The following is a 13,168-nucleotide window of genomic DNA, read 5'->3' as shown; positions in this document are numbered from 1 at the left end:
AGCAACCGCACATTGGTGTTTTTCTCTCTCTCTCTTTCTCCCTCCTTTCTCTCTCTAAAGGTAAATAAATAAAATCTAAAAAAAAAATATATATATATATATATATAGTTGATTTTTTTAGATTGATCCTACATGGTTACCTGAATTTATTTTTTATTTAATTAATTAATTTTTTAGAGAGAAGGGAAGGAAGGGAGAGGAACATTGATGTGAGAAACATCTATCAGAATTAATATTTCTCTGATTGATGACCTTTTGGTTTTTGGCATAATGCCCAATCAGCTGAGCCAGAATGTCTGGGGCTGTTTACCTAAATTTAAATTAATTGAAATTAAATTTAAAATTCAGTGTAATATTTCTTCTAGCTACCTTTCACATGCTCCCTAGCTAACTGTGCTTAGTGACTGTCATGTTGAATGCCACAGATTTGACTTTTTCTTAATATTGCAGTTCTATTGGATGTCCAATTAAAAAAAAAAGCCTTCCTCAAGAGTACCCCTTTACTTATGTCCGGAAGCACTTTCAACTTGTATCTCTTCCTTGTGATGTTTATCTCCATATGTTCATGCTCATGTCCAAATTTTTTGGACATTTCTACTATGACAAATGGTGACTTTGCTTTCTTATACTTCTCATCTTCTCAACATAACTTTTACCAATTTTGGATTTCTTAAGTGTGTTCATTATATGTATTTAAATATTCACAAATGAAGCACCCAGTGGACTGTGATTGTACTTCTTAATCAAAGTTTTTTTCTCCTAAAAGCTAATAATTACTTCAGTATTGGCTGGTTTAATTATGTGTGTATCTGTAATAAATCTCTGAACTTTCTCTTGGATGTATAAATCTTATGTCAACATACTAAAACATATCAATAATCTATCAGTTGTCAGGAACTGTAAAGAGTCTGAGATTGAACCCTGTCTGGAACTAACAGGTTAACCCCAGTTTTATGGCTGATGTGGCAGAAGACATGAGACACCTGGCTCAGAGGTACAGGACTTTCTCACTGGAATTGGAATAGCCAGAATACCAGCATTTTCTTGCACTTTGAGTGTCCCCCAAATCCCAATTTTCAGTGTGATGTGAAAGGGTGCCAGGTGGTACTTGCATATGTATTGGGATTGGGAGGAAACCTGAATTTAGGGGACCTGTATCTTTTATTTTGGTTAGTAAGCATGCCTTCCCTTTGCTCCAGAGAGACATGAACTTTCTGTCTTCTAAGGCTGTTTTCCATGCAGATGCCCTTGAACAGATAGTCTAGCACAAGGCCACCAGTGCCTCTGCTTCCACATGTATAGAAATGCAAAACACCCACGGAGAATTGTCTCAGATTAGTTTCTTTTCTACCTCCAGAAGAAATATTTCTTGGAGCCCTTTGCCATCTTCTCCAATCTGGATTACTAACATTTCAGTCCCACAGCACAGCTGTTAATTCAAAAATTTCCTTTGCTTTCAGTTTTCCCCTTCCCTTTGACTCTTTGATGTAGATCCTTTCTTTCTGTTTCCCATGCTTCCTTCTTCCTTAGCTTTCTATTTTGAGGATGCACATCCTCCAGTACTTCCTGAGGAAAATAATACATTGACAGTTTTTAAAAGTTGACCTTTTGTGTGCTGAAAATTTTATTCAACTTTCACCAGATGAATAGTTTGACTAGATATAGAGTTATAGGTTGGAAATAATTCTCTCATATTGTGAAGGTGTTCTTCAAATTTCCTCAATTTCAACTAGCTTTTGGTGTTGCTGTTGAAAAGTCAAGTGCCATTTTGATTCCAGATTCTTGGTGTGTTATTTTTTCCTCCTTTTCTTGTCTGGAAGCCTTGTAGAATCATTTACTCCTCATGATAGTCTTTGCTTATGGGTCTTTTTTTTATTAATTGTACTAGTAATCATTTGATCAGTACATTTAGTGGACATTTATATTCTTTAGCTCTAGAAGATTAACTTGTATGCTTTTGTTGGTTGTTTCTGTTCTGTTTTCTCTCTCTTGTATTTTTATTAGTCAGATTTGGACCTTTTTGGATTGAGCCTCTAGAAGTTTTTTTTTGTGTGTGGTTTTAGTTCCTTTTGAAGTGTCTATTGTTATTTTAATGGGACTGGAGGGGGTTAACCTAAGCACTGATGTGATTAATCTGTGTTTTATAACATATTTTAAAGTGCAGTTATTTTAAAAAATTCTAATCTTTTTTGTCAGGTAGCAGGATAGCACTACTTTGTGTTAGTAAGCACTACTTCTTACATTCTGCCTGTCTTTTGGTGGAGGAGCAGGCATCTGGAATGTTTTTAAAAGGCAAATGAGTAAAGGTGAGCTTGTCTGCTTTTAAAAAGCAAGTTTCATGCCAGATAGACTAAATTTTTTCCTAATCTAAAATCAGTACTATTGTAAAACTTGTGATTTGTTTTAGATAAGCATGTATGTAGTTCAATCTAAAATGACCTACTTCCAAATCTGTTCCAAAAGAGAATCATGGTATTTTATAGCTGAAACTGACATCATAATCTAGTCTTTTCAAAGTAACAAGTAGTAACTGAGTCCTTGAGAGTATCTGATTTATTGACAGCCAGATAAGAGCAGAGCTTGAAGAACTCAAATGCCCTATCTTTTCTATTCTCATTATTTTCTAGAAACTCTACTTTATCTTTAGTCGTATGTTCTCCCAAAGTAGTCAGCCACAGTCTCAGCAAATAATTTTATTTTCTGAATCTCAAACAGATTAGTCTGTGATCGCTTGTCTTATACCTAAAGTAACCCCTTCCCTCCCCCCTGGCTTTCCTCTGATGCTTTAGTTGTGGAGGCGACTATCAAGTTTATTTGCCTCAGTTGTCTGCAGTTAGTCTATACATAGCTCATCTAGGCAGATGACATAGCACCTTGACTATTTTAAAGGTGCCATGTTATTGAGAACTGAAGCCAGTATACATTAAACTATTAGAAGGAACACTTTTAAGTGTTTTAGGATTCTTTGACTTCAAGTGACAAAAACTCAATTTGAACAAACTTAAATAACAAAAATGTGAATTTACTGGTTACTAATTAAACCATGTAAGAAAGCAGGACTGACTGGAATTGAGGACTGTCATTTCTGCTTCTTTCTGCATGCTGACTTCATCCTTCCATATAAGCATACTCCATGCGCTGTGAGACATCCTTGAATGTGTTTCAAACCTCATATATCTGAGATAAGAGAAAAAGAAAGTTCTCTCTTCTGGAATTAGTTTGAAAAATCCAGGGAGGTTTCTGTGTCGTGGTCCTGTTTCTTGAACAAACTCACTGTGGCCTAGAGTGGGCAAAAGTGTTGGAAGTGGCCTAGTTTGTATGTAGGTCAGGTGCTGGGTATGTGGTGGGGAAGAGTTGTTTATTTTCCCTTTTTAATTGAGATGAAGGAATGCTTCTCAGACAAATATGTGATCTAGTATGTCAGGTAAAATAAGGATTTTTGTAAAGATCACCATCAGTCTTTTTATATATGCCTTTATATTTCCCTCAGTTCTACATAAATTTATAATGTCTTCAGATTCTCAAGTTGATAGATGAATTTTCTTTTATTGAGGGGCATAGACAGGCCCCCCTTCCTAACCTGGCTCTTTATCCTCTATCCACTGAAAAATTTTAGAATATTGTGCCTGCAGTTTCTCTCATTTGTAGAGTCCTCAAAGGTCCTAAATTATATTTTGCTTTATCTGAAAGCATTAATATTTTTCACCCATGTAGTTAGAACAACATACAACTTACATTCTAAAATATGTGTGTGTATACATACGTATATATTTTGGCAGTATCTTTTATGTACATATAAAGGTAGGTATTTAGAAATTGAAGCAATTTTATACTTAAGGCACTTATAAGTTTGCTCTGCACTCTTTATCTTGTGTTAGGATTTAAGAAAACTTTTAAATGATTTGTATTACTGTGTAAGGTCATGAATGACAAAAGTTTTAGGTTCACAACAAAATTGAAATGAAAGTACAGAGGTTTCAACACCCCCATCAGAGTGCTACATTTATTACAACTGATAAACTACCTTGACACATCATTATCATCCAAAGTCTATTGTTTACTTTAGGGTCCACTTTTGGCATTGTACTCTCCATGGGTTTTGACAAATGTATAATGACATGTATTCATCATTGGGATATCACACAGAGTTATTTTCACTGACCTAAAAATCCTCTGTATTCCGTCTGTTTATCCTTGTCTGGACCAGTTTTCCACTGTCTCCATGGTCTTGCTTTATCCAGAATGTCATGTTGTTGCACTTACATGGTATGTAGTTTTTTTCAGATTGGCTTATTTCACTTAGTAATATTCATTTAAGGTTCCTCCATGTCTTTTCATGGCTTGATAACTCATTTCTTTTTAGTGTTGAATTGTATTCCATTGTATGATGTACAGTGTCATCTATTGAGTGCATCTTGATTGTTTCCAAGTTTTCGCAATTATGAATTAAGCTACCATAAACAGTCGTGTGGATATAAATTCATAATGTTTCTGTGTCTTGCTTTAATGCAGAAGAATAATGCCCCGAACACCTGCTTCATGGTGACCTACATCAATGTTTTAAGTCTTTATACATTTTACCTGGTAAGAAAAATAAATATACATGAAGTCCACCTACTATCAGGACCTCTCATATCTTTGATGCAGCAACAACCAGCCACAAGATTTCACATATACATTAGGAATAAAGGCATAATATGAAGGGATTAATATTAATATTTGCTTTTCAGACTATCTCAAGTGCTGTCAATATAAAAAAGGATACATTGAAAATAATTCTATCTGTCCAGATATTCATCCCCTTGATCCCTTGAGGCATACTAATAAACTAAGTGTTTTAATTTTGGATTATTTTCTATAATAAATGCTCTGATTTAGGATAATGTGTACAAAGTTTTAATGAATTGCCATTTTCTACTGTGAATTTAAGAAAAGTTGTTGAGTTTTTCCAGTGTGTTCAGCTTTTTGCCTGTGATGATGGAGTGCCAACTTCCCAGCTCCCTATATACACCACCAGAGACTGGAAGTCTGTAGTGTTTTTTGAAAGTATTTATCTTCAGCCAAATTTGGTTTCAACTCTGTTGTTAATTTAAGTGTTGATAAAACTGAAGTTACTGAGGGTTAGAATAGAAAAGATAAGAAGCTAATATAGTGATTCTTAACTCTTTTCAAATTAAAGTGATATTATTTGATCATTTTGTTAACTGCTGCTGCTTCAGTTTTTCTCCCCCTGGAGAAACTTATTATCTAGGGTTGTTGATTCTGACTCCTGAATGTGTGGGAGAGAGGAAACTGGGATGTGGTGCACTTTGAATAGTTAATAACTATTCAAAGTTAATAACTTTAACTTTCAATAACTTTAACTATTCAATAACTTTTGAATAGTTATTAACTATTCAAAGATGATGACAGTTGTTATAGATACGATTTGTAGTTTTAGAAAGTGGGTTTATATTCATTATCTTAGAGTTTCACAGCTACTTAGAATGATTGATACAGAGGTTTGTTTGCTCTTGAGAAATTGAGGAACTGTCTTGTCCACTTTAACTTTTTTTTATTTTTAGTTTTTTAAAGATTTTATTATTTATTTTTAGAGAAGGGAAGGGAGGAAGACAGGGGGGAGATAAACATGTGTGGTTGCCCCTTGTGTCCCCCCTACTAGGGATCTGGCCTGCAACCCCAGGCATGTGCCCTGACTGGGAATCAAACCAGCAACCCCTTGTTTTGCAGGCTGCACTCAATCCACTGAGCCACACAAGCCAGGGCCAAGTTGACATGTTTTAGTAAATAGTAGAGCTGCCATTAAGAAAAAAGGTTCAGAGGCTTGTGTATGTTCTGCTGAACCATAGCTTTCTACAGAACTAGGGCAAGAAGCTGGTGTTAGCAGCATAGCATATGTATCTTTACCATTGCTTTGAATTGTGACTTTGGAAATAATCACTTTTTACTGTGTACTCTCTGGTTTTCAAGTAGATTTTAAAGACTTGGTAATTTATGTCCCATAGTGTCATAACACTTCAAATGCTTTGGAAGAATGGGTCCTTTCATTATTTTTATTTTAATTTTTATTATGGTTTTGCCATTTTAATGTACTTTATCATTTTTTATTTATCATCGTTATCTTATTATTATTTTTTAAAGATTTTATGTATTTCTTTAGAGAGGGGGGGGAAGGAAAGGGAGAAAGAGAGGGAGAGAAACTGTTGTGCAAGACAGACATCAGTTGGTTGCCTCTCGCACACCCCTAGCTGGGGACCTGACCTGTCACCCAGGCATGTGCCCTGACTGAGAATCAAACTGGTGACCTTTTGGTTCACAGATCTACACTCAATCTACTGAGCCACACCAGCCAGGGCTTTATCATTGTTATTTAAATCAGACATTACATGAAAGCCACATTTCACATGTCACATGTTAGAATGGAAGGAAAGAAGAAATTCAGGAAAATAAAAAAAGTAGGCCGGAATTTATACATTCAAATCAATGCTACCTTTCTAAACAGTGACCTTGGGAAGCTATGTAAACTAGCTGTCATTGCTCAAAAGCATCCATTGGATCTTGTATTTTAAATAATGGCTTCATGATTTTATTTGCATCTGTACAGATAGATGTATTATGGAAGATGTATTTATTCAACATGAAAACATTAGTGAACTTAGTCAACAGTTTAGTTGTTGGATTTACATCATACTGATAATTAGTCTTCAGAACATTTTTAGCTAGTGTGTGTAGGTTCAATAGCAGAATTGTTTTTATGAGTATGATTATTGATTAGTTTGATAGAATGGGTTATCTTTGAATTAATGATTGTTTTTTTTCTCCTAGTCAGCAGATAAGCAGCGAGCCCTAGAAGAAACCAAAGCCTATACCACCCAGTCCTTAGCAAGTGTTGCCTATCTGATAAATACCTTGGCCAACAATGTACTGCAGATGCTGGATATCCAGGCATCCCAGCTACGAAGGATGGAATCATCAATCAATCATATTTCACAAGTGAGACAACACTATTTTCCTACTTTGTTTTGAGGAAACACTTAATAAACACAGGCAATCTGTGATGCTGGCAGTCTTTATTATGTGAGTTAACTTGTGTATGAGTTGGAAAGTACAAACTCAATATTACAAAATCAGTGTTTTTTTTTAATTCTGTCTTTTTGTGGAGTGATTATCTTCTCTGATTTTGATAGGGAAGTAAATTTTAATGGTTTCTATTACAACTCAATTGTCATGTTAAAATAATCAGCTTTGAGGTTCTAGCTGGGTGGTTCACTTGTTTGGAGTGTTGTCTTGTACACCAAAAGGTTGCAGGTTGGATTCCCGGTCAGGGCACATACCTAGGTTGCATGTTCCATCCCCAGTCAGGGTGCATATGGGAGGCAATCAATTGATGTTTCTCTCCCCCTCTCTAAAAATCACTAAACATATCCTTAAGTGGGGTGTTAAAAAAAAATCAGCCTTGGGATGAAAATTTTTATTTCTTCTGACTTTTAGCCAATCACACTTTTTATTATCTTTTTAAAAATATAAATGTGATAGCTGTTGGTAGGATTTTTGTTTACCAGCATGGTACCATATCCTAAAATAATCAGTGACCTTATAAAATTATCTTTATATAGAACTTTAAAAAAATCAGTATTCTACTTTTTTATTGTAAAAGTCATGCTCATGAGTATAGAAAGACAAAGAGAAATAGATGGGAAAAAAAACCATTTCCTTACTGCTCAAATTCTTCACTGTAACTGTTTTGATAGATTTTTTCCCAATACTTTTTCTTTTAAATAGTTTTTAAAGTGTAGTTGTGATTATGTTATGTATAGAATTTTGGATTCTGGTCTTTTACAACAGACATCTTTCCGTGATTTCGTATAAGCTCTTCATAAACATTTTCAGTCGCTGCATACTGTTACATGTATATATCATAGCTTTGCTAACCATTTCTCTATTTTGGGGCCATTTAAAATAATTCTGCAATGAAAAGCAAATTTATAATTGCAAAATGCACTTTTCATAACATTCAGAAAATAAAGATTTTGATCTGTCTGCTTCTCTTTCATAGGATCTTTTCAGGTTTTCTATTTTAGCACTTGTCATTTGAATAATGTGGGTAGTATTCAACACCCTTTATAATCCTCACCCAAGGATGTGTTTTTAGTGATTTTTTTTTTAGAGAGAGAGGAAAGGGGTGGAGTAGGGGAGAGAAAGAGAGAGACAGACAGACAGATGTAGATCAATTGCCTCCAGTAGGTATGTGCCCTGACCAAGAATTGAACCTGCAACCTTTTGTTGTACAGGATGGTGTTCCAAGCAACCCAGCCATCGGGCAAGGGCCAGCATCCTTTTTAGACCCAGATAATTGTAACTGTTCTGGAATAAAAAGAGTTTTAAAGTGGGCATATTATCTTTTTAAATATCTTTTAAAATACATATTTAGAGTTTAGGATGCTTCTGACATTGACTAATCCAATAAGTTTTCAAATTCTAAAGTTTAATTTCTGAAATTAAATCAGCTGGAAGCCAGATAATTGGCCCTGGCTGGTGTGGCTCAGTGGATTGAGTGCTGGCCTGCAAACCAAAAGGTTTCCAATTTGATTCCCAGTCTAGGGCACACGCCTCGGTTGCTGGCCAGGTCCCCAGTAGGGGGCACTCTAGAGCAACCACACATTGATATTTCTCTCCCTTTCTTTCTCCCTCCCTTCCTCTCTCTCTAAAAATAAATAAATAAAATCTTAAAGAAAAAAAGAGAAGCCAGATCATTGAATCTGTTACAGATTTCAGTTACATTTCTGTTATTAGAAAATTCATCAGATTGATTTAGAGGAGTTTCATATTTAATGTTATTTAATCTTAAATCTGAATTTGCCACTATAGGGTTTCTTCTATCCCATATAAACTTCTATAGACATTGAGTAATTTATTGCATGTTGTATTGCTGTGTCACTTAAACAAAACAATATAAAACAAAACCAAAAAACTCAGAACACAACAACAAAGAATTGGTGAGGTTTTGTTTTTTTTTTAATTTGTGAATTTTAATGAGAGTCTTTTCATTTTGAAAATACCTCCTAGTGGAAATAATAAGTGGAATTTTAAATGATTAAGAATATTATTAAATGGTTTTCTGTAGAAGGAGATATGTTGATTGATAATTTGATATAGAATTTCAAAGTTATACTTCAGAGACTTAAAGTTTCTGCATGTTTAAAGCCAAAGGACCCAAAAAGATAGAAGGAACTGCAAATGTAGAAGAGAAATAGTATATAATAGTTTCTAAAATGGAGGGACAATTTTTTATAGTTTGTAGGAGTAGGAGAGATTGTGAGGGTGGATGATGACAACAAGCAAATGACCATGAAAGATAATTGTGTATTTTCTGATTAGAATTCTGTAGTTCTTTAGTAGAGAAATGTAGCAGCATTAAGGAGGAGGGCAAATAAGTCTACTTTAGGTTGTAATTTTGTATATTAATTCATTAAATGAGAATTTTTGTTTTGAGTATCATAAATTTATACTTAGTTTATATGGTCTAATTAATACTAGCTTTTAAAGTTGTTATAAGGGAATAAATAAAGCACAATAGAGATGAATGGATAGGGATTAGTAGGTCGGAAATAACAGGAGCCTCAGAGCTGTCAGGTGTGCATGTATGTTGAAGAGTCTTCCTCTGCAGTTGAGTGTTGGAAAGACAATATCTGAAGAGGTGAGAGATCTGTAATTGTACAACAGCTGTTAGGTTTATGCAAAACAGTATGTTGGGTGAGGGGTTGAATAGGGAAAACAAGCAGACGGAGGCTAAATTTATGAAATAAAGAGTAAATTTTTAAAAAATTATGTATTTTTAGCATCTATCCTAAGGATTGAAATTTTTCAATTATATTAATGCACAGAAAGTTCTTTTATTTTGTTTTATTTATCTTTAAAGATTTTAAAAAAGATTTTATTTATTTATTTTTAGAAAGGAAAGGGAGGGAGCTAGAGAGAGAGAGAGAAACATTAATGTGCAGTTGCTGGGGGTCATGGCCTACAACCCAGGCATGTACCCTGACTGGGAATCGAACCTGGGACACTTTGGTTCGCAGCTCGCGCTCAATCCACTGAGCTATGCCAGCCAGGTATTTTTAAAGATTTTTAAAAATTTTATTTTTTATGGAGAGGGGAAGGGAGGGAGAAGGAGAGAGAAACATCAGTATGTGAGAAAAACATCGATCCGCTGCCTCTTGCACACACCCAACTGGGGACCTGGCCTGCAACCCAGGCATATGTGCTGAATGGGAATCGAACTGGTGACGGAGACTCCTTGGTTTACAGGATAATGCCCAACCCACAAAGCCACACTAGCCAGGGCAAGTTCTTTGTTTTAAAAGTCAATTGAATGTCAAAACTATTCAGTGCTTTTTAGGCTGAAAGATTATTCTGTAGTTTAAGAGAAAATATTTTCTGTTTATAAAGCAAATACTCAGTAAATACTCTAAAGCAAGGATTGGAAAACTTTTTCTGTAAAGGGACAGATAAGCCCTTCCTGGTATGGCTCAGTGGATTGGGTGTTGTCCTGCAAACCGAAAGGTCACTGGTTTTATTTCCAGTCAGGGCATGTGCCAAGGTTGTAGGCCAGGTCCCTGGCAGGGGCATGTGAGAGGCAGCTGATCCATGTTTCCAGCATCGATGTTTCTTTCCCTTTCTTTCTCCCTCTCTTCCCCTCTCTCTAAAATAAATAAGTTAAGATCTTAAAAAAAAATAAAGGGACAGATAATATTTTAGGCTTTCTGGGCCACATATGGTCTCAGTCTCATATTGTTCTTTGTATGTATATGTTTTTAAACAACTGTTTAAAAATATAAAAAACCATTCTTAGCTTGTGGGCCATATAAAAGCAGCCTTGAGCTAGATTTGGCATGTAGGCTGTAGTTTGCAGGTTCTTGCTCTAAAATACTGTTTTGTTCCCAAATGCTTGGTATTAAAATTTTATTATTATTATACTTTATTAAAAATATTATTATGTACTTAGTGGGAACCAGAAGGTTCTTAAGATATCTTGAGAGTAGATTTTTTTTTTCAATTTGGGCAAAAATACCAAGTTTGGGGAGTAGAATGAATTGAAGAAACAAAGTAGAGGTTCAGTCAGGTCAAAGATAAGATAACATGCTTTTTGGAATGGTAGTAGGTATCAAGAGTTATCATAATGTTTGTCTGGAAGACTGGTTCAGGACCAGTCAATATTATATATCTGAGCTATTTGATTCCTTTTCTCATCAGTATCCTTTTCCTATCTCCTGGGTTAAGAACCTTATCACATTTCAGCCTCCTAGTGCTCTAGCTCTTTGCTCCATTGTAGGGGAACTGAACACTGAGTAGGACTGGGAGGGAGGGAGGTGAGTGATCTAGGTTTCACCTTGGTTCTTCAGCTGATTTGGATGCCATTTGGCTTCTTTGAACTTCACTTATCTGTAAAATGATAGGACTGATGAGATGATTTCTGAGCTATCTTTATCTTGAATCTTTATTCTTCTGAGATTGCCAAAAATAATACTTGATTTGAATTTACTTTTTTTCTTTCTATTCTGTTGGCTCCACTCTTCACTTCAGTCTGTGCCCCCCTGACCTCAGCCGTCTGTCACTATGCTGTAACTGAACTGGTTCCCTGAGTTTGAATCTAAGGATGGGAATTTCATGACTTTATCAGCTAGGTATTAGGATGAAATACTTCAAAAAAACCCCAAAACAAAGTAATAGCCCATTCTCCAAATGTCAGAATTTTGAAATACAAGACAGTTGATTATGAATATTTAGTATAAGGCATTTTTTCCCGAAAGAACAATATAGTATAAAATAGTGTACTAATTTATACCACTCTTACCATATCCATACAGAAGTACAGGCATACCTTATTTTATTGCACTTCAATTTTATTACTTAAAAAAAAACAGAAACAGATTGAAGGTCTGTGGCAAACTTGTATCACCCAAGTCTGTTGGTGTTATTTTTCCAGTGGGCTAAGATGATTATTGGTATTTTTTTAAGTAATACAGTGTTTTTTTAACTAAGGTATGTGCATTGTTTATAGACACAATGCTGTTGCACATTTAATAGACTGCAGTATAGTATAAACATAACTTTATGCACTGGGAAACCAAAAAATTTATGTTACTCACTTTATTGTGATACTAGCTTTTTGCAGTGTTCTGGAACTCAACCTGCAAAGTCTCTGAGGTATGCCTGTATCAGGATAGTTTCTTGATGTGGTTTCCCTTAGGTATTTTAAGGATCATAATTTTAAAGAAATTCTATCACTAGCTTTCTTGCTGTTATATCAGTTCTTTGGAAGCATATTTTAAAAAACTAACTGAAATTTTAATCTTCAACTGAGATTAGAAGTTAAATTAACATTAACTATTTTCAAGAAAATGGAGTTATCAGAGCACACATTTAATTTTACTGAATACTTTTACAAGTATACATAACTACTTTTAGTCAGTATATCATTATGTGTAAGAATGAATGCTATTTACTGTGTCCATAAGTTAGTGTCCCTTTATGGTAAGTTTAAAAAAAGGCTTATAAAACATTCTTCAAACTAAAATTCTTAATAAACTTGTGAAATAAAAATTCTTAAAGCCAGTCCTGTCTCTTTTCTCAACTACTGAAAACAGTCAGTACTGCCTGTTCAGTTTATCATGACGCAGAAGAAGATCATGAGAGGTCAGAAGGCAGTGTGAAGACAGGGTGGTGTTTCTCTCATGCTCCTAGGTGCAGACTAGATTGGTCCAAGTGTTCAGGTAGTTAGCAGGTAGCAAGCAAAGGAGATCAGAAAGAATGATTATAAAATAATAGAAGAATGGAAGTAATTCTTCTGAAGAGTTAGGTACTGAAAGTGGAAAATCTAAACCCTGAGAAACTTAACATGTAAGATAATTTTTTTGTTTAAAAAAAGACTCTTCAAGATACGGATATATATGTATATATGGATATGGAGATATATATATGTATGTATATATATCCTTGTTTAAAATTTCCCAAATTAAGGAAATCCCACTAAAGGTTATCAGTTTTTAATTATGCATAGAAAGGAGGACTTATATAGTTCCTAGTTAGTTTCATATGTATAGTTTATATCATTTCATAAAAAATGAATAACTGAAAATTACCCAGTTCAGTTTGTTACTGATTTGTTTTA

The 13,168-nt window shown here is 34.7% G+C and overlaps 1 protein-coding gene across 50 annotated transcripts in view; it reads left to right on the top strand.

The window, feature by feature from the left end:
• The window catches only part of ABI2 (abl interactor 2), an 84,931-nt gene that overhangs the window by 24,061 nt on the left and 47,702 nt on the right, over positions 1-13,168 (top strand). For 34 of the 50 annotated variants that reach the window (XM_045851752.1, XM_045851747.1, XM_045851835.1 and 31 more), the window contains exon 2: positions 6,826-6,993. The exons of 9 other annotated variants lie outside the window; for them this stretch is intronic. In XM_045851752.1, coding sequence (XP_045707708.1) covers positions 6,826-6,993 — 168 coding nt within the window. Of the gene's footprint in view, positions 1-6,825; positions 6,994-8,169; positions 8,188-13,168 lie in introns of those variants that run through there. 7 more of the 50 variants (XM_045851859.1, XM_045851825.1, XM_045851853.1 and 4 more) reach the window with 1 other exon arrangement.

Source organism: Phyllostomus hastatus, unplaced genomic scaffold (genome assembly GCF_019186645.2).
Source record: "Phyllostomus hastatus isolate PE091 unplaced genomic scaffold, TTU_PhHast_1.1 phas_contig_137, whole genome shotgun sequence".
Lineage (NCBI taxonomy): Eukaryota > Metazoa > Chordata > Mammalia > Chiroptera > Phyllostomidae > Phyllostomus > Phyllostomus hastatus.
The sequence above is the reverse complement of the archived record's forward strand: the minus strand, read 5'-3'. Positions and strand labels throughout refer to the sequence as shown.